This window comes from Dendrobates tinctorius, unplaced genomic scaffold, assembly GCF_039654945.1.
Source record: "Dendrobates tinctorius isolate UK_male_01 unplaced genomic scaffold, ASM3965494v1 ptg000250l, whole genome shotgun sequence".
Classification (NCBI taxonomy): domain Eukaryota; kingdom Metazoa; phylum Chordata; class Amphibia; order Anura; family Dendrobatidae; genus Dendrobates; species Dendrobates tinctorius.
The window spans coordinates 62,033,312-62,054,948 of NW_027361917.1; the positions used below are offsets into that span (position 1 = coordinate 62,033,312).

At 47.5% G+C, this 21,637-nt stretch overlaps 1 protein-coding gene across 1 annotated transcript in view; it reads left to right on the forward strand.

The window, feature by feature from the left end:
* Positions 1-4,081: 4,081 nt before the first annotated feature.
* Positions 4,082-21,637, forward strand: part of ACAT2 (acetyl-CoA acetyltransferase 2) — a 53,568-nt gene continuing 36,012 nt past the window's right edge. Inside the window, exons 1-2 of the mRNA XM_073557716.1 lie at positions 4,082-4,245; positions 10,366-10,500. Coding sequence (XP_073413817.1) covers positions 4,191-4,245; positions 10,366-10,500 — 190 coding nt within the window. The 5' untranslated portion in view covers positions 4,082-4,190. The remainder of the gene's footprint in view (positions 4,246-10,365; positions 10,501-21,637) is intronic.

Genomic DNA, 21,637 nt, shown 5'->3' on the forward strand with positions numbered 1-21,637 from the left:
TCCACAAAAGAAATGAAATAAAAAGTGCAAAAAAAACAAAGCAAAAATATTTATACTTACACGCTGGTGACCGCAGCGTTGCTGTCGCCGACGACCCTGGGAGGCACTGCGAGGACCTCTTGGCCGAGCACCAGATTGGGAAGACTAGAGAAGAAAACAAAAAATGTTATGTCTTTGGATGTAGGCATTTGTTTGCTGTGTGTGGTCTGCAGAACATTGTTTTCTATGTGTTGTGTGTAGTGTGATGTTGTGTTTCTGAGTTTGATGCAAAAAACTTACCAATTGTGAGCCCACTCCAAGTGTCTGTCCACCCCTTCCTTCTTCTTCTGGGAGCTCCTCTTCATCTTGTGATTCCTGTTTTGAAATAAAAGGCAATGAATACACATATATTACAGAGATGATGGATTTTGGAAATAAAAACTTACCGTCAAACGCTGACGATGCGAGGGAGGGCTCCCAGAAGATGATGTGCTGTCTTCCTGGTGGCCACACTCCATGCCTGTGGGTGGTGTTTCTGCTGCTGCCATTGCTGCTGCATCTATTGGGCGGCTGTTGAATAAAGAGAAACAAAGGGCCAATGAATATCTTGATATTCCATAGCCCTAGTTTGGAGGAATGGGGGATTTGATAATTACCGTCTCTCATCTGCTGCTGGACTCCCCTCCCGTTGTTCAGCATGCTGCTCCATTTGGGGTGGTGCTGATGGTGCTGCTGCTGCAGATGTCTGCTGCCTTCTCCTGCTCCTGGTTCTTGGCTTGGGTGGCATGTTGGGTGTGGCTGAGGGTCCCATTGTCTTGCTTTTATATATGTCCTGTGGGCAGAGCTACTGAGCATGCTCAGACCAAAGAAACCGGATCCGGCCGCCGGATCCGGCTGTTGCCGGATCCGGCGCATTGCGGCGCTCATAGGCTTTCATTGTATGAAAAAGCCGGACACGCCGGATCCGGCGTGTCCAGCTTTTTCGACGGATACAAAAAACGTTACAGTCACCGTTTTTTCCAGACGCCGGATCGCGTCACATTGCCGGATCCGGCGAAAATCGGATGAAACGCATGGCCATCCGGCTCGATCCGGCTCTAATGCAAGTCAATGGGGGGGAAACCGGATCCGGCATTGCATTTCGACGGATCCGGTTTTAGTCAAAAGCGCCGGATCGCGCCTGAAGCAGAAAACCTGATGTGTGAAAGAGGCCTTACGGTACCGTTACACTTAGCGCCAGTGATCCCAACAACCATATGGATAGTTGGTGCATCGCTCAGTGGTCGCTAGTGAGCTGCCACAAAGGCAGATCTCACGAGCGACATAGCAGGGGTCAGGGGTCGCTACTTACCTGTCAGACGCGGCGATCCTGATGTCCTCCCGACCGCGTCCACGCATCGCTCGTCGGCGCCACAGGAAGCCCAGCAGGAAGCGCCTGACGAGAAACGGTCCAGGACGTTCTCGCGCGATCAGCGATAACCAGCGAGGGAGCGGTCGGAGGTAAGTATCAGACATAGGGATATCACTAGCAATATCGCTATAACGTCACAAAAACCAGTCACGTTACAGCGATATTGCTAGCGATATCGCTATGTGTAACGGGGGATTAACTCTATTGGGGCTCACAATCTAGATTCCCTATCAGGATATCTTTGGAGTGTGGGAGGAGACACATGGAAATACGATGAGACCATAGAAACTATACACAGATGTCCTTGGTTGGATGTAAACGCAGGACTGCAAGGACATCATGCAGCCCAGTACAGTATACAGCAAAGCGAATTTTTTTTTTTGTTACAAACACTTAGCAATTACCTACTTAATTTCATAAGACTTAAGCCCCGTTACACACTGCGATATCGCTAGCAATATTGCTGTAAAGTCACCGATTTTGTGACGTTGCAGCGATATTGCTAGCGATATCGCTGCATGTGATACTTACCTCCGACCGGCTCCCCCGCTGGTTGTCGCTGATCGCGCGAGAAGCTCCTGGACCATTTCTCGTCGTCCACTTCCTGCGGTGCTTCCTGCTGTGACGACGAGCGACGCGTGGAGCCGGGCGGGAGGACGCAGGATCGCCGCTTCTGACAGGTAAGTAGCGACCCCCGTCCCCTGCGATGTCGCTGGTGAGATCTGCCTGTGTGGCAGCTCACTAGCGACCACCTAGCGATGCACCAGCGATCCTGACCACGTCATATCGCTAGTCGGGATCGCTGGTGAGTCGCTAGGTGTAACGGTACCCTAACATTTTAAAGGGAATCTGTCACCAGGATTTTCACTTATAAAAGAAAAATCACTTTTAAGATCATTTTAATGGGTTTCCTACAACCCCTTTATATCCTCAGAGGCACCCCTGCATACTTCCGAAAATGTGTTTTATGCATGTCCCACTATGCAGGCTAAATTGCGCGGTCCGGAACGATGGGTGAATCCAGATCGCCATCAGCGCCGCACCGGTTCCTTCAAACGCATCCTCTCCTGAGGATGGAAGTGGAAGAGATCTCGACGTCATCCACGTACTGCTCAATGTCTCGCACCTGCGCAGTGGAATCAGAGATCTGCACAGGCGATCCTCACCCCTCACTCTGCCCTACAGATCGGCCAGGGTGCTGGAGACTTGACTTCATACTGCCGGCCTGATTCCACTGCGCCGCCACGAGACTTCGGGCACTTTGTGGATGACGTAGAGACATAAGCCACTTCCATCCAGATAAAGAGATGGCATCTGAAGGGACCGGGCGGTGCTGATCGCGATCTGGATTCGCCCATCAGACGGGACTGTGCAATTTACATCCATAAACGTGGTTGTAACCATGGATACCTAAGCTACTGCAATGCCCTGCACAAGGGGTAAGCAGCATTGCGAATCAGAAGAACTATGCTACATTTGTGGCGCCCCCAGGAGTATGCTCGCCACAGTGGCATTGCCTTCCTCCACGGAGGGTGATGTCAGGCTTGGAGGCAATGAAGGGTCTCTCTAGCAGTTAACCATGTCATGCAACACAGTTCCCACTCCAGGCCAGCAGAGGGAGCTCTGAACCAGGATAGGGGGAGGAGCGCTCTCTGAGGGCCAGGAAGGGAAATGGGTAGTTAGTGTGAGGAGGGCAAAGAGTGTAGACGTGTGGAGAGAAGCTGGAAGTTGAGCTGAGGATAGAGAGCTCCCTCCCAGGATAGCGCATGATCTGGAGCCTGGTCTCCACGGTTGTATGGATACTGAAGGTCCTGCAACAGAAACAAGAGGAATAGGAAGCTGTAAATGCTCGATTCCCACCTAAGACTCGGAGGCACAACAGCGACAGGTGAGCCAAGAGAGATAGAGGGCTACAGCTGTCTGCCGTACGAGGTAGTTCTAAGAGAAGATAAGGAGGAACTTCAGTGTAACACAGTACTGGAAGTACCTCAAGCCAGCGCTAGGAAGGAGACTACGCAGCCCATCTGATAGAGAGATCCCTGAGTTGCTTCCAGGCTAGCCTGCTCCTGTGCCATCTGTAGCCGGGACCCTGGACTGCGTTTTCCAAGTAAAGGTAAAGAAACTGCACCCTGAGGTGTCCTTGCCTCCTTCCTGCAACATCCTCAACACTGCTACATCTCTATGCCAAACACTGCACCCTCTTCCTAAACATTCCGCTACACTGCCCTGGGACCAACAGCCCTACCTGTGGAGGGCTACAACATCATTGCTGCACTAGACCATCTGTCCCAGAGGATCTGTCTGCAGTGTCGGCTTAACACCTTCATTGCCGAACACCGCAGGTGGCGTCACGAATCACTCATAAACTTTATTTCACCACTCAAACCCCTTTTACATGGGCGCCCAGGGCCACGGACCGGGTCACCACTGCTGTGACACCTCCCTCTGAGAGACCGGCACGGTGCCGAGTACCCCACAGCCCTGGGAGGGCGACCCACATTTCTAATTAGAGGTATTTACTAATATTGCTACTATCACACGTACTACGGCCCTGATCACACATACTAGGTGTTGGGATAGGATCTTGGACATGAGAATATCCCCTTTAAGTTATCAGAGAAAAAAAACTACAGTGTAACGTCAGCGTTAAGAGGCTTGTCTCCTCCTCGCCAGCAGATGGAGCAGTTTCCTTCTTTTCAGCTGCCAGCCTTTCATCCAGGAAGGCACAAAGCGTAGTACACAGAGCAAGCTAGAAGTCAGTGTCAGTCTGTCAGTGTGCAGAGCAGCCAGCGGCTGGAAGATGAGCTCTACCCTGGATCCAGTGGTGATTGTGGCAGCGGTCCGCACTCCTATAGGTAATGCTCGGACGCCCACCTGTGACTGGCATAGGGGGTCTCCAGTGTCACATACTCCTCATAGTCTTGTTTTAACCCTTTCCTTTTCAGAGTGCATAGAGCACAACATCGCCAGGAAGCAGTGCGGCCAATTCTGCGGGAGTGGCCGGTCCTGGGGTCTCCGGGGGTCGCTCTGTAGCCTTATGCTGCCCCCCTGTTAGCCCGGGGACTCGGGGGTCACTCTGTAGCCGTGTGCTGCCCCCTGTCAGCTCTGGGTCTCAGGGGGTCACTCTGTAGCCGTGTGCTGCCCCCTGTCAGCTCGGGGTCTCAGGGGGTCGCTCCGTAGCCGTGTGCTGCCCCCCGTCAGCCCGGGGTCTCCGGGGGTCGCTCTGTAGCCTTATGCTGCCCCCTGTCAGCCCGGGGTCTCCGGGGGTCTCTCTGTAGCCTTGTGCTGCCCCCTGTCAGCCCGGGGTCTCCGGGGGTCGCTCTGTAGCCTTGTGCTGCCCCCTGTCAGCCCGGGGTCTCCGGGGGTCGCTCTGTAGCCTTGTGCTGCCCCCTGTCAGCCCGGGGGTCGCTCTGTAGCCTTGTGCTGCCCCCTGTCTGCCCGGGGTCTCTGGGGGTCTCTCTGTAGCCTTGTGCTGCCTCCTGTGTGCCCGGGGTCTCCGGGGGTCTCTCTGTAGCCTTGTGCTGCCCTATGTCAGCCTGGGGTCTCCGGGGGTCGCTCTGTAGCCTTGTGCTGCCCCCTGTCAGCCCGGGGTCTCCGGGGGTCGCTCTGTGGCCTTGTTCTGCCCCCTGTCTGCCCGGGATCTGAGGGGGTCGCTCTGTAGCCGTGTGCTGCCCTATGTCAGCCTGGGGTCTCCGGGGGTCGCTCTGTAGCCTTGTGCTGCCCCCTGTCAGCCCGGGGTCTCCGGGGGTCGCTCTGTGGCCTTGTTCTGCCCCCTGTCTGCCCAGGATCTGAGGGGGTCGCTCTGTAGCCGTATGCTGCCCCCTGTCAGCCCGGGGTCTCCGGGGGTCGCTCTGTAGCCTTGTGCTGCCCCCTGTCAGCCCGGGGGTCTCTCTGTAGCCTTGTGCTGCCCCCTGTCTGCCCGGGGTCTCTGGGGGTCTCTCTGTAGCCTTGTGCTGCCTCCTGTGTGCCCGGGGTCTCTGGGGGTCTCTCTGTAGCCTTGTGCTGCCCCCTGTCAGCCCGGGGTCTCCGGGGGTCGCTCTGTGGCCTTGTTCTGCCCCCTGTCTGCCCGGGATCTGAGGGGGTCGCTCTGTAGCCGTGTGCTGCCCTATGTCAGCCTGGGGTCTCCGGGGGTCGCTCTGTGGCCTTGTGCTGCCCCCTGTCAGCCCGGGGTCTCCGGGGGTCGCTCTGTGGCCTTGTTCTGCCCCCTGTCTGCCCGGGATCTGAGGGGGTCGCTCTGTAGCCGTGTGCTGCCCCCTGTCAGCCCGGGGTCTCCGGGGGTCGCTCTGTGGCCTTGTGCTGCCCCCTGTCAGCCCGGGGTCTCCGGGGGTCGCTCTGTGGCCTTGTGCTGCCCCCTGTCAGCCCGGGGTCTCCGGGGGTCGCTCTGTGGCCTTGTGCTGCCCCGTCAGCCCGGGGTCTCCGGGGGTCGCTCTGTGGCCTTGTGCTGCCCCCTGTCAGCCCGGGGTCTCCGGGGGTCGCTCTGTGGCCTTGTGCTGCCCCCTGTCAGCCCGGGGTCTCCGGGGGTCGCTCTGTGGCCTTGTGCTGCCCCCTGTCAGCCCGGGGTCTCCGGGGGTCGCTCTGTGGCCTTGTGCTGCCCCGTCAGCCCGGGGTCTCCGGGGGTCGCTCTGTAGCCTTGTGCTGCCCCCTGTCAGCCCGGGGTCTCCGGGGGTCGCTCTGTGGCCTTGTGCTGCCCCTGGTCATGTTTGCCGCTTATAGATGTTTGTGTAGGGGCTCGGCCATTACTGACTGCACACACTCCTGTACACCGTTTCTGCGGCCCCGGGAAATCACGGCTTCATGTCGGTGTGGGATGCGCTGCCTGTACTGGCTCTAGATGCCCACCGTGTCTCCTGACTGAGGCAGTGCGCGCTGCCGGCTCTAGTCACCTGTGGCCCTTGCACATGGCGCAGAGTCTCTGTGTGACCAGCTCAAGCATAGTCATTTTTCAGTCGTGAAACCAACGGAGGAGCCAAAACTGGAGTCAGTCAGCTTTCCTAATCCTTGCTGCTGATTGGCTGCTTGGCGTAGACCCATGTGTGGTTGTGACTATGTGATTGGCAGGCGCTCGGATCAGATGTCTAGCTGTGTTGTGATTGGCTGTGGCTGTAGGACCATCTCCCACGTTTGTTCTGTCAGTGGCTGCACGGTGTCACTCCGCAGATAGCGCGGTGCTAGGAGGCTGCGGGCCGGCGGCCAATGCTCAGATAATCAGTCAGTGACGTCATTATAGCTCGGGGTGAAGTGAGTCCACGTAAGGTCCTGTAGGCCCAAAGCGGGACTTTCTGCCGAGTGACCAGACGAGGGCGCTAATCGCATGCAATACACGGGTACAGTAACTGCATTCAGTGCTAAAGAATATAAATCTATTCATGTCCTATCATTAATTTCTGATACCTGCGATATGGCTGGAGAAGGAATTAAAGGTTTCTTGTAAAATCATACAAGACATTTTTGGATGAGGGAATTTCAACAGTTGTTTTTTTTTTTTTTAAATCTGATTTTTCCTTTAACCCCTTAGTGACCGGGCCAATTTTTACAATTCTGACCACTGTTCCTTTAAAAGTCTGGAACACTTTAACGAATCCTGGTGATTCTGAGACTGTTTTTTCATGACATATTGTACTTCATGTTGATAGTAAAATTTCTTCGATATGACTTGCGTTTATTTATGAAAAAAACGGAAATATGGTGAAAATTTTGCAATTTTCAAACTTTACATTTTTATACCCTTAAATCAGAGAGATACGGCACACAAACTACTTAATAAATAACATTTCAAACAGTAGAAATACCCCACAAGTGACCCCATTTTGGAAACTAGACCCTCCCAATAAACTTATCTAGATGTGTGGTGAGCACTTTAAACCCCCAAGTGCTTCACAGAAGTTTATAACGTAGCCATGAAAATAAAAAGACATACTTTTTCCACAAAAATGTTTTCACCCCCAAATTTTACTTTCACAAGGGTAACAGGAGAGAATGGACCACAAAAGTTGTTGTCCAATTTGGCCTGAGTACGCTGACACCCCATATGTAGGAGAAAACTACTGTATGGGCACATGTCGGGGCTCAGGAGGGAAGCAGTGACGTTTTGGAATGCAGACATTGATGGAATGGTCTGCGGGTGTCATGTTGCGTTTGGAGAGCCCCTGATGTACCTAAACTATTGAAACTCCCCACAAGTGACCCCATTTTGGAAACTAGACCCCCTAAGGAACTTATCTAGATGTGTGGTGAGCACTTTGAACCACCAAGGGCTTCACAGAAGTTTATAACGCCCGGGCGTGAAAATAAAAAAAATCATTTTTTTCCCCCACAAAAATGATTTTTTAGCCCACAATTATTTTATTTTCCCTAGGGTACCAGGAGAAATTAGACCCCCAAAGTTGTTATGCAAATTGTCCTGAGTTACACCACTGTTTGGGCACACGTCGAGGCTCGGAAGGGAGGGAGCACCTTTTGACTTTTTGAACGCAAAATTGGCTGGAATCAATGGTGGCGCAATGTCGCGTTTGGAGACCCCTTGATGTGTCTAAACGGTCGAAACCCCTCAATTCTAACTCCAACCCTAACCCTAATTCCTCCGTGACCTGCCACCTAGTTTACATACCGAATATACTATGTTTTGAAAAAAGAAAATCACATTTGGCAGATGCCTGTTCTGCAGTATGATCGCATGTATAATAATATGCATTTAATTAAAAAATTCTCTCTTCAAATGGCATCTTCCCTTGTTAGTCTGTTTTGTGTATTCTTATACACTACAACTCCCCACTTCCCTGAGTGGTGGAAGGGACAGACAGGGGCTGATTTAGGAGTTCAGCAAGGCATGTGGCCCTAGTGTCTTCACAATCAGAAGTAATCCGGGAAGCAGTTATAGCTAGGGCGCCCCTAACTTTAGGGATAGGGAAGGAGCCCTTAGCCCCAGAATATCCAGCAACGGTGCCTTGACAGGTTCCCTTTATTATAGATAACTGTAAGGTCATGTACTTGGCCCAAGAAAAAAATCATGTACAATTTTGTAATAAATGTTGAAACATTGGGTAAAACATTTACTGAAAAAGGCGTAGGTGTATGAGTGAACAGCAAACTCAACTTTACTGACCAATGCCAAAGCGAATAATCATGGGATGCATTAAAAGAGACAGATGCTCATGACAAGAACATAGTTTTACTTCTATACAAGTCACTAGTACGGCCACACTTATAATATTGTGTACAATTTTGGTCTCCATTGTAAAAGAAGGACATACCTGAACTAAAGCAGGTGCAGAGAAGAGCGACCAAGGTTATTCACAGAAGTGGTGGACTGCAATACCAAGGCAGGCTATCTAACTTGGGTTTATTCAGTTTGAAAAAACGATGGCTTAGGGGCGATCTTATTACAATGCACAAATATATCAGGGACCAGTACAGAGATATATCTAACTGATGAACTTTTTACACCTAGGCATGCAAAGACTAGAGGAATGAAGAATTAATTATCATGCACAGAGATTCTTTACAGTAACAGCAGTGAGACTTTGGAACTCCTCTGCTACATTATGTGGTGATGGTTGATTCATTACAAAAGTACAAAGAGGGCCTGGATGCTTTTCTTGAAAAGTATATTATTACAGGTTATGGACATTAGATTCTGTGGTGGGTGTTGATCCAGGGAACTAATCTAAATACAACCTAAGAGCAAAAAATGTGCCTGTGCAAACGAGTGGTCAGTTGCCTGTGTGAATAGCTTGTTTGAAGCTGTGTAGGGTACCACAAACTCAACTCAAGTAGACATATTTAGTTTTAGGTGAATTAGTGAAAGAGAAGAGAGAGGATTCAAAAAGATATAAATAAACTGGAGCAGTGGGCAGCAACTAACAATGATTTTTTTAAAAGGGAAAAATGCAAAGTACTACATCTGGGCAATAAAAATGAAAAAAGCATATACAGAATGGGAGGAATAGGGCTAAGCAACAGCACATGCCAATAGACCTGGGTATACTAATAGATCACAGACTGAACATGAGTCAACAGTGTGATGCAGCAGCAGAAAAGGCAAATACAGTTCTAGGATGTATTAACAGAAGCATACAGTCTAGATCACGTGAAGTCGGTATCCCCCTCTACTCCTCTTTGGTCAGACATCATCTGGAGCACTGTGTCCAGTTTTGGGCACCACATTTTAAAAAAGACATCAACAAACTGGAGCAAGTTCGGAGAAGAGCGACCAGAATGGTGACCGGTCTGCAAACCATGTCCTATGAGGAACGGTTGCAGGATTTGGGAATGTTTAGCTTGCAAAAGAGAAGACTGAGAGAAGACTTAATAGCTGTCTACAAATATCTAAAGGGCTGTCACATTGTACAAGGATCATCTTTATTCTCATTTGCACAAGGAAAGACTAGAAGCAATGGAATGAAACTGAATGGGAGGAGACACAGATTAGATATTAGAAAAAACTTTGACAGTTAGGGTGATCAATGAGTGGAACAGGCTGCTACGAGAGGTGGTGAGTTCTCTTTCAATGGAAGTCTTCAAAGGCTGGACAGACATCTGTCTGGGATGACTTAAGAATAATTAGAATTGAGAGTGCTCAGTAGTTGATACCTTTTAATGGCTAACTGAAAAGATGGTAACAAATTGCAAGCTTTCGAGACTGCTCAGGTCTCTTCATCAGGCTAGACTAATACAACCTGAGCAGTCTCGAAAGCTTGCAATGTGTTACCATCTTTTCAGTTAGCCATTAAAAGGTATCAACCACTGAGGACTATCAATTCTAAATATTCTTCTATCTACTGGCTAACATGGTACAAAGATATATATCTTTCCTGTGATGATTTAGTGAATCCTTCTTTGAGTAGGGGGTTGGACCAGATGGCCCAGGAGGTCCCTTCCAACTCTACCATTCTACGATTCTATGAAACATTCTTTTACTGGATGAATAATCATACAATTATTGCTTATAACCTAATTTTGTTTTTTTTCATCTCTAGGTACATTTAATGGAGCCCTGTCAACAGTGCCTGTACATACCCTTGGTATGGTTGTGATCATAGAAGCTCTGAAGAGAGCCAATCTAAAGCCAGATGAGATCTCAGAAGTAATATTCGGCCATGTTTTAACTGCAGGTATACAGATGCATATTGATTATTTTACACACAATTGGTCACTCCCTCCATCGAGACATTTTCAGCCTGAAGCAGAATGACAATTACCGTATATACTCGAGTATAAGTCGACCCCCCCCCCCCCTAATTTTGCCTCAAAAACCTGGGAAAACTTATTGACTCGAGTATAAGTCTAGGGTGGGAAATGCTCCATAGATTATTCCCCCATATGGTGTCCTCAGAAGAAGCTCCATAGATTGTTCCCCCATATGCTGCCCCCATGCTGCTGCTGCATGAAAAAATAAAAAAAATGACATACTCACCTCTCCGTCGCTGGGTGTCAGATTCTCACCTGTCCTGCGTCCATGGCTGCTCACCGCTATCTGCCACGTCATCAGTCAGTGACGTTCAGACTGCAGGGGGCGCGGCGCACACTAATCACTAACCTCTGCTGTCTGAAGGCACTGACCGATGACAGACAGCAGCAAGCAGCCATGGACGCAGGACAGGTGAGTATCGCTGTACTTACCCGTCCTGACGCTGTGTCTTGAGCCCCCAGCTTCTCTGCGCTCTCTCTTCTTGCCTTCAGCGGTCACGTGGTGCCGCTCATTAAAACTCATGAATATGTGCATATTCATGAGTTTTAATGAGCGGCACCACGTGACCGCTGAAGGCAGGAAGAGAGAGCACGGGGAGAAGCTGGGGGCTCAAGACACAGCGTCAGGACGGGTAAGTATGACCTGACACCCCCACCCCCCCTCCCCCTCCGACCCCCTTTGTATATGACTCGAATATAAGACGAGAGGGGGACTTTCAGACCAATTTTTTGGGCTGAAAATCTCGACTTATATTCGAGTATATACGGTAGTATTCCTACCCCTGATCATATTACAGATCCATATTGTACAAGTCAATATTGCAGCGCACAATTTCTGGAGGCATACTGAGGTCAACCCCATATTATGATCCTTTTTTTTTTTTGAATCAGATCTTTTTTATTAAACATTCAGGAATCAATACAGAAAGAATATGACATCTTATATAGCAAGTAAAATTTACATTGAGAGCAAATATTATTTAAAGGGTAAAACTCTTCCTGTGTAAGAATAAATAAAAAGAAGAAATCTCAAAACACAGATATTTGCATAAAATTGAGCCTATAAACAACATGGCTCCACAAATAAACAAAAATCAAAATTATACATCAGTGCCTCATTTCAGCGGGAAAACCATCCCCGCCAGCCGCGCCACTCCGCATCATATTTCGCGCCCCCCCGCCCCCCACGGATATCAGGTCCAATCCACCCCAGCTCCCTCCCACCGCGCCACTCAAAATCTACTTCGCCACAAAGGGCACTAGACTTTATTTTCACCCCCCAAGCATCCCCTCATCGCAAGCACAACAGCAACTGGTCCAACATCGCATCCCGTACCAGTGCGCCCGAGGGGAGACCCGGTGACTCCATCCATGGCTGCCAAATTTTGTAAAACTTTCTTAATGCATTTCTTTTTAAATAAGCCCCCCTTTCCAATCTGATGACATTATTTAGTTTATTTTTAAGCTCTGACAATGTTGGTGGCATAGGATCCAACCAATGATATGCAAGTATCTTTCTTGCCTGATACAGGATGCGTGCTATTCCCAGGGCCACTGCAGAGTCCGGGTCAACCCCCTCCTCCCACAAATTCAACAAACATAGACGAGGTGACGGTCGTATTGTGATATGGTATACTTGGGCTATGAGTCCCAGGGTCTGCCTCCAGAAATCCCCAATGTGCCCGCACTCCCACATAACATGCATCAAGTGGGCATCATCCTGCCCACACCTAACACATTGTGTATTGGGCCTAAGTCCCATTTTAAATAATAAGCTGGGTGTTTTATATACCCTGTGAATGAGATATATTTGCGAAAGCCGCTGGCACTCAGAAACCGCCATTTTAGGGACCTGTTCTAGAATATCGGACCACTGGTCCTCCGTCAGGGGGCCAACGTCCCGTTCCCACTTATTCTTAGCAGCAGTCAGTGGATATGTCTCCAGATGGGCAGGTAATAATCTTTTATATAATTCAGAGATAAGTCCCCTAGAAGACTCAGATGTAAGTAGCATATGTAGTGTTTGATTATGTGTCACTATCACCGGATTTGTCCTTCTCTGTTTTTCCAATGCATGTCTTAGCTGTAAGTACTGATAAAAGAAGACGTGCGGGAGGTGAAATTCTGTTCTCAATTGTTCAAAACTCTTAAGAGTATTATTTTGCAAAATTTGTGACACCAGATAAATCCCTTTATCTTCCCATCTTCCGAACCCCACCAGCTTTTTGATCTCTTGCAAATCCGGATTTCGCCACAATGGCCACAATTCCGTAGGCCCATTTATCTTCAAAAGAGACTTACCCCTATCCCACACCTTGAAAATCATAGCCAACGTGGGGTATCGTGCCCCATTTATCTGCCGTCTTCCCACCTCCAACCGGCACCCTGGATATTTCCATACCGATCCTTCCCTCACAATATCACCACCATTGTCACACGCCCCGTCTCTACCCCAACCCTTAAGATGTTGCATCTGGGAGGCTATAAAGTATATGAATGGGTTTGGCACCGCCAATCCTCCCTCCTCCTTCCCTCGCTGCAGTATCTCCAAGCGAATCCTAGCCTGTTTTTTCTTCCAAATTAATTCCCGGAATAATGTATTTATTTTTGCAAAAAAGTCCCTACAGATCCACACCGGAGAATTATGTATCAAATATAATAATTGTGGCATCATTACCATTTTGATTAAGTTAGATCTACCAATATTCGACAACGGCAGGCGACACCAAGTATGTACTTTTGCTCTAAATCGCTGCAACAGGGGCTCCAGATTCAGAGCCCGAAAATCCTTCGGGGCAGGACTAACAATTATACCCAGATACTTAAACCTCCGAACTACAGGGACCGGTATCTGCAAATCTGAGAAATCCGCCGGGAGAGGGTCTATCGGCATTAAAGCTGATTTGGACCAATTAATCCGAAGACCAGACCTCAGCCCAAATTCTCGAATGACCTCCATTGCCGGCAAAATCGAGGAATGTACCTTATCTAAATATAGAAGTAAATCATCCGCGTACAATGATATCCTCAACTCCACAGTTCCACATCTGAATCCCATTATTTCTCTGGACTTCCGAATTGCAACTGCCAATGGCTCCACCGCAGTAGCAAATAGCAAGGGCGAGAGCGGGCACCCCTGTCTAGTACCTCTCATATTATGATCCTTAATATGGTTTTGCGTGGTTAGACCGTATGATTTAGCTGCATACATACAGTCGTGTGAAAAAGTCTTTGCCCCCTTCCTAATTTCCTGTTCCTTTTCACGTTTGTCACACTTAAATGTTCCAGATGACCAAACAAACTTAAATATTATATAACCAAAAAAAGCAAGAACGGTCAATATTAAATCGCACTTCCTATTATAACACTTAAACCCAGAAGAAAAGGAAGTAAAAAGCGAACAGTTGTATGCAATAGAAGACAAATTTTTTATTTATCCACATAATAGACATAAAACAAGGAGAAGAATAAAAATAGGTGTCTCATAGCCAGGAGCACAAAGAATCTATGCATTACATAACATGTGGGCAAAACAATAATATATAAGAGAACAACCCAGAGCAAAAGAGCTAATATATTAGGGGTAAAAAAAAAAAAGGTACAATCCCATAATCAAAACGTTATATTAATCTGGGGGAGTTCTAAGATAACATAATAGCCTTGTGGCCCTATAATCTCACTGTTCATTAAACAGTGTCCCGTAAATAAACCCCTAAGTTGGTAAAAGTGACGTCCATCAAATGTATTACAAATCCATCGTATATTGCAAAGAATCCCTTCAAATAGGAAAAAGGTGCCATGTGAATGTAAACCTAGACAAATAGAAGCAAAGTGCTATGTGCATTTACCTGGCAATGAGATGTAAAACCCCGACGTGCGTTTCGCGTCACCTTCTTCTGGGGGTTATGTGTAAGGGAAGAAAAGAGCCCCATATACACTCACTGGCCACTTTATTAGGTACACCTGTCCAACTGTGTGTTAAGACTTAATTTCTAATCAGCCAATCACATGGCGGCAACTCAGTGCATTTAGGCATGTAGACATGGTCAAGACAATCTCCTGCAGTTCAAACCGAGCATCAGTATGGGGAAGAAAGGTGATTTGAGTGCCTTTGAACGTGGCATGATTGTTGGTGCCAGAAGGGCTGGTCTGAGAATTTCAGAAACTGCTGATCTACTGGGATTTTCACGCACAACCATCTCTAGGGTTTACAGAGAATGGTCCGAAAAAGAAAAAAAATCCAGTGAGCGGCAGTTCTGTGGCCGGAAATGCCATGTTGATGCCAGAGGTCAGAGGAGAATGGGCAGACTGGTTCGAGCTGATAGAAAGGCAACAGTGACTCAAATTGCCACCCGTTACAACCAAGGTAGGCAGAAGAGCATCTCTGAACGCACAGTGCGTCGAACTTTGAGGCAGATGGGCTACAGCAGCAGAAGACCACACTGGGTACCACTCCTCTCAGCTAAGAACAGGAAACTGAGGCTACAATTTGCACAAGCTCATCGAAATTGGACAGTAGAAGATTGGAAAAACGTTGCCTGGTCTGATGAGTCTCGATTTCTGCTGCGACATTCGGATGGTAGGGTCAGAATTTGGCGTAAACAACATGAAAGCATGGATCCATCCTGCCTTGTATCAACGGTTCAGGCTGGTGGTGGTGGTGTCATGGTGTGGGGAATTTTTTCTGGGCACTCTTTGGGCCCCTTGGTACCAATTGAGCATCGTTGCAACGCCACAGCCTACCTGAGTATTGTTGCTGACCATGTCCATCCCTTTATGACCACAATGTACCCAACATCTGATGGCTACTTTCAGCAGGATAATGCGCCATGTCATAAAGCTCGAATCATCTCAGATTGGTTTCTTGAACATGACAATGAGTTTACTGTACTCAAATGGCCTCCTCAGTCACCAGATCTCAATCCAATAGAGCATCTTTGGGATGTGGTGGAACGGGAGATTCGCATCAGGGATGTGCAGCCGACAAATCTGCGCCAACTGTGTGATGCCATCATGTCAATATGGTCCAAAATCTCTGAGGAATGCTTCCAGCACCTTGTTGAATCTCTGCCACGAAGAATTGAGGCAGTTCTGAAGGCAAAAGGGGGTCCAACCCCTTACTAGCATGGTGTACCTAATAAAGTGGCCAGTGAGTGTATATCATAGTCTGCATGCTTGTATGCTAAGGAATGCGATGTGACGGCGCTTCCAGTGCTAGTGCCGATCTATTGCTCTAGTTTTAATCTGTGTTCCTTCACATTATTGATGTTGTTCTCTTATATTTTATTGTTTTGCCGACATGTTATGTAATGCATAGATTCTTTGTGCTCCTGACTATGTGACACCTATCTTTGATACATCTACTTGTTTTATGTCTATTATGTGGATAAATAAAAAAAAAATGTCTTTTATTGCATACAAATGTTTGCTTTTTACTTCCTTTTCTTCTGGGTTTAAATTTAAAATATTAGACAACCCAAAATTCAGTTTTTAAATGAAGGTCTTTATTATTGAGGGAAAAACCAAATTCAAACATACAATGCCTTGTGTGGAAAAGTGATTGCCCTTTAAGCCTAATAACTGGTTGGGTCACCCTTAGCAGCAACGACTGCAATCAAGTGTTTGCTCAATACAAACTAGTCCTTAAATAACAATTACCCATAAATCGTGGGCTGCAGTTCCTTGACATGATTTATACACTTGATTTTTTTGTATACCTCAAATTAGAGGAACAAAAAATAAATTGAAGTGACAAAAACTATTTAAAATGTTGAAATTTATTAATTCATTACTAAAAGAATTTTAAGAAATCTGGAAAAAATGGTACTGGAAAAATTGAGGTTATAAATAAGGGTCACAATTGACTTTATGACAACATATCTGTCAAAACTCATTTCACAGCAAGATGATATTTTCAAAATCCTAAAACAATAATGCTTTATCTCAGTCCAAGTATAAATACTAATAAAGTGCTTATGTGCTATAATTAATCTCCAATTTGTATCTTAAGCCAATTTTTTAAAGTGCACAGTGCCAAAGAAAATAAAATTTTGCAATAAAAATTGAAGAACAAACAATTGCTATTACTTGGACCGACCACCTGATGGTGCTAAAGCTTTTAAATACAATATCTCATAGCTGGAAAGAATTTATGTTCATAAAATGCAAACACTTGAAAGCACCATTCCTAGAATATATTCATATTAAACCTGCCATATATCCATCAAAGAGAGCATTGATTTTACCGCTGAGGTATCTATATTGCCTTTTGTGCTTTTGTACTGTCAGAAGAAATGGCAGAAAGAAATGCATAGGAACGTTGTATAATGTGTTTTTGTACACATAAAATACAAATAAATACCTGAATGCTGTGAGCGTATATTAAGTGCTGCAGTCAGGACTTTACAACCTCCTGCCCTGACGCACACATTTCACCCCCTTTGCCTTCTGCTCTCTTGGAGTAATTTAGGTCGGCCGGCCAGCCACTCCTGCGAAGGTTCACCACTGTTCCATGTTTTTGCCATTTGTGGATAATCACTCTTCACTATGGTTTGCTGAAGTCCCAAAGCTTTAGAAATGGCTTTCTAACCTTTTTCCTATCACCCATGACGGCACCAACGAGAGAGGGCATCCGCCCTTCAAGGACAGGAAACTTTTCTAGATAAAAAGGGCAGCGCCTCTCTCCGTATCAGTTGTTTCCTGTCCTTGACGGAGGAACTTTCAGTCGTCGTCAGCAGCAGGAGCTGTTGGCACGGCGGCAGAAGAAAGCAAGTTCCCAGACCTGGGCCGGTTGGTTGCGGCAGGGCACAGTCTCTGCGCTTCGGCCAGCGCCAGAGGTACTGGAAGCGCCACGGGGGAACCCGATGAGATCTCGGCCACGAGCTGGCGGGTGTCTGTGGCACCATCACCGCATGGTCAGCCGGCAGCCCTGCCTCCAGGCGTGGTCATGGAGCACAGCCGGAAAATGGAAGTCATGCTATTATGACTCAGCCAGGACCTTTCGCCCGCAACACTGTCAGAGGCGGGTACCAGAAGCTGCAGGAGAGGCTAGCAGGCCAGGCAGGGGCACAAGTGCCGCTATGGAGGCAAAGCAGCCCTCTCCGCAGAATCTGCAGCAGCATTGGGAGTCAGAGCAGACGCAGGGAACCCTCGACGTAGAAGTTTCGGACGCTCCAGGCGCAGGTCCAGAGAATCTAGGACAAGTCGGCGTAGCTCTACCAGGATGGAAGATTCCATGGTCCGTAAAGGAGATCTTTCGGATGATATCCTGCCTGCTGTTCTGGTGCCCTTTAATTTCCTGAGTGGTGAATGAGCTACAAGAATACCATTTTAAGAATGCGGATCTCTCTCCCTCCCTCTCTCCTTTTCTGTCTGGCCTTTCTGGTAGGAGCCTCCTAGAAAGTGTATAGAGAAATTGAAGGTGTTGGCTTCGACAGCACATATACAGTTCTTAAAATTGGAAGGATGACACGCAAATTCGTGAAGCGTTCCATAAGGCGCTCTGTGCGGTCAGAATTTGGCTAACACATGGGTCAAAAGATTATGCCAGATATTGTATCAATAACACGGGGGCTACTGAGTACCCTGACTTCTCTTCCACCTTAAGAACTCGCATTAGAGCTGAGGTGGAGAACTCATTAAAGTCCCAGTCCCTCGGGGGGCGTGGCCTAGCACGGATGTGAGTGGACGTTAGGCAGAGGAGCTCCGCCGTCAGCTTTATGAAATATCCTTAATCAGGCCGTTCTAACACTGACCTGGGCACATCTATTGGCACAGTGAGTGCCCAAGAGTCGGGAGGAGACACCGGGAGTGCAGAGGAGCGCCGAGATGGGGAGAAGGAGGCAGAAAGATATCTGGGACGATGGCAGCGTGACTGTCTCCGCGCCTCCTCCACTTTCCCGGCGCCATCTTGTGCAATCTGAGAGCTTTGGTAAAAGGTCACAGATCCTTCAGAAGCTGCAGCGCTTTGCAAGAGAGGAGGAGGGGGACACCGAAGAAGGTATAGTGCTGGAGCGAGAGGGGGTGAGCGATGAAGCCGCAGGAGATGCTGATGGCAGGAGAAGAGGGGGAGGGGAGGTCGCTGCCCCTGGGTGTGTGTCTGAGGAGGAGGACAGTGGAGCTGATGATGAGACCCCTGAGAGAGAGCCAACCTTGAAAGATGTCTTTATGGTGGTGTCGTTCTGCAAGAGGACACTGACTTGGTTGAATAGCCGGGTTGATAAGATTAAAGAAGAAATCACTGGCATTAAGGAGGCACTGAACAAAGCAGATACCAGGATGGGTGCTGTGGAAGAGAGGGTGAGCACCACTGAGGACTCTGTAAACAAAATGCAGAAAACTCAGACCCAGCATGCCCAAAAGATATCAGAAGTGCACTTAAAGCAGGACGATTTGGAAAATAGATCAAGGAGGAACAATCTCAGATTTGTGGGCTTTCCGGAAAAAGCAGAGGGCAACGACCCCACCGACTTTATTGAGCAATGGATCCTATCCAAGATCGACAGAGACACGCTTTCCAGGGTGTTCGCGGTGGAGAGAGCACACCGTGTCCCCCTACGACCCCTCCCGCCAGGTAGTGCCCCCCGTACTATGCTGGCCAGGATACTGAATTGCAGAGATAGAGAGAGACTATCCTCCGGGAAGCCAGGAAGCTGCAGGACCTCACGTTTAATGGAAGCCGTATTGAAATATATCCGGACTATTCAGCAGAGGTCCAGAAAATGCGGATGAAATTTGGCGAGGTCAAGAGAGGAATGAGAGTGCTGGGAGTGAAGTATTCTATGATGTATCCTGCTAAACTGAGAGTAGCAGCGTTGGGGTCTGTTCAGTTCTTCCCGACCCCAGAAGAAGCCGTCAAATGGATCAAATGGATGGAGAACAATCGTTCCAAGCTGGGAGCAGAGAGAGACGGAGAAGGATGAAGTAGTGACTCTCGGACATATATCCTTTTTTCTTTTTGATGTTCTGCCCCGAGACACCTGATTTTTCAGAAATATTTTTAGGGGTGTTGATCCCCGGGGTTTTTTTGATGATTATTGCACTATCCTTGTTAGAAAATGTTATGCGGCCTGATGAGTATTTTTGTTTTTGATGGAGGGAGTGATGGACGCCAAACGAAGGAGACTCAGTGGCTCTACATGGGTTTGAAGTAATTGGGTGCTGGCTGTACCCTCTCTCGTTGGAAAGAGAGAATCAGCTAGATTGGGATGGAGGGGAGGGGGGGGAGTGGAGGGGGACAGGGGGGGTCTTGTTATGGGGGAGTTCACATACTGCAATGTATTATAGTGACCACAGGAGACCAGTTATATTTTATATTTTTAGGACATAATGAGTGGTGATGCAAAAATTCTAAGTTGGAACGTACGGGGAGTATCAGATCCAAATAAAAGAGCGCCAGTTATGGCAGAAATTAGAAAGCATAACCCAGCTATCGCATGTCTATTAGAAACTCACTTGATTAAAGGAAAGGAAAATTGGTTGGAGAAAAAATGGGTCTCTCGGGCCTATCACTCTATGTATTCGGCTTACGCAAGGGGAGTATCTGTACTGATACACTCTCATACTCATTATGAAGAAATTGATTCTTACATAGATAAGGACGGACAGTTTGTTTCTCTGCGTTGTCGAATTTCTGGAATATGCATAATTGTGGTGGCCCTCTATATCCCACCCCTATATTCGAAAAAGAAACTGCAGGAGATTTTTGAGTGGATTGGGGGGAGAGGGGATTGTCCAGTGCTAATATTAGGAGACGTGAATAATGTTATGAATGAGTATTGGGATCGGGCGGGCAATGGGGGAAATTGCCCTAGGAAAGACAAGATGACTCCATTTGGGACATATGTTAGCGAAATGGATATGATACTTATGGAGAGTACGTAATGAGGGGAAGAAATGCTTTTCGTGTTATTCGTCTTCGTATCACACTTTATCATGCATAGATTTAGCACTAGGTAATAGGGGCATGGACAGAATGGTTGGTACGGTGGAATACTTACAGAGACTTATCTCCGATCACAGGGCAGTTGAGGTTAGTCTGAGATTGGGAAGGGGAAAGGGAGGAGAGCAGGGGGGACAATTCATCCGGAATGGCTCAAATGTTTAAACATGGGAACTATTAAAAACGATATTGTTGAGTTCTTTCAGTTAAACGAAGGCACTGCGGATCCATTCATAGTATGGGACACCATGAAAGCTTACTTGCGGGGACTATTCATACGAGATATCTCGAGGCAGAAGACACGAACGAGGCAGGTAAACCAAGAGGCAGCAGATAGGCTCAGCAGGGCAGAGGAAGAAATGATAGACCCAATGCCGACACCCAAAACGCATTAAAAGAAGCACAAGAAGAAGTAAATAAGTTATATCTACAAGGGATAGATAAGAAAAGGGCATTCCGAAAAGCATTGTTCTATGAAGAGGGGGAAAAGGTGGGACACTTATTATCAGTGATTACTGCAGCGCAGAAAAAACCCTCACAAATATATAAAATTGTCACTAAAGATGGGGCAGTTCACAAGGACACCGCCGGGATATTGGAATGTTTTAAGGAATACTATGTAGAATTGTATACTTCGGAATTGAGGGCCTCGGATCTGGAGATGGATAGATACTTACAAGAGATAGAGTTACCTAAGTTAGATGATATTGATAAACAAAACTTGGAAGAATTATTTACTGTGGAAGAGGTAGAGAAGGCTATCCTATCATTAACAAATGACAGGTCACCTGGATCTGACGGGATCCTGGGAGAAGTGTACAAAGAATTAATAGAAATTGTAGCGCCTAAACTTAAGCATGTACTTGAGGTGGCAGCAGAGAAGGGGGTATTGCCAAGATCTATGAGGGAGGCTGTAATCGTGGTGATTCCTAAGGAAGGGAAAGATGCCTCATCCGTAGAATCCTATAGACCAATCTCGTTATTGACATCAGATGTTAAAATACTAGCCAAAATGTTGGCGATAAGAATGTCTAGAGTTGTTCCAAAATTGATACATCCAGACCAATCAGGGTTCTTACAAAATAGATCTACCGCCAGTAACCTGCGAAGACTGTTTTTAA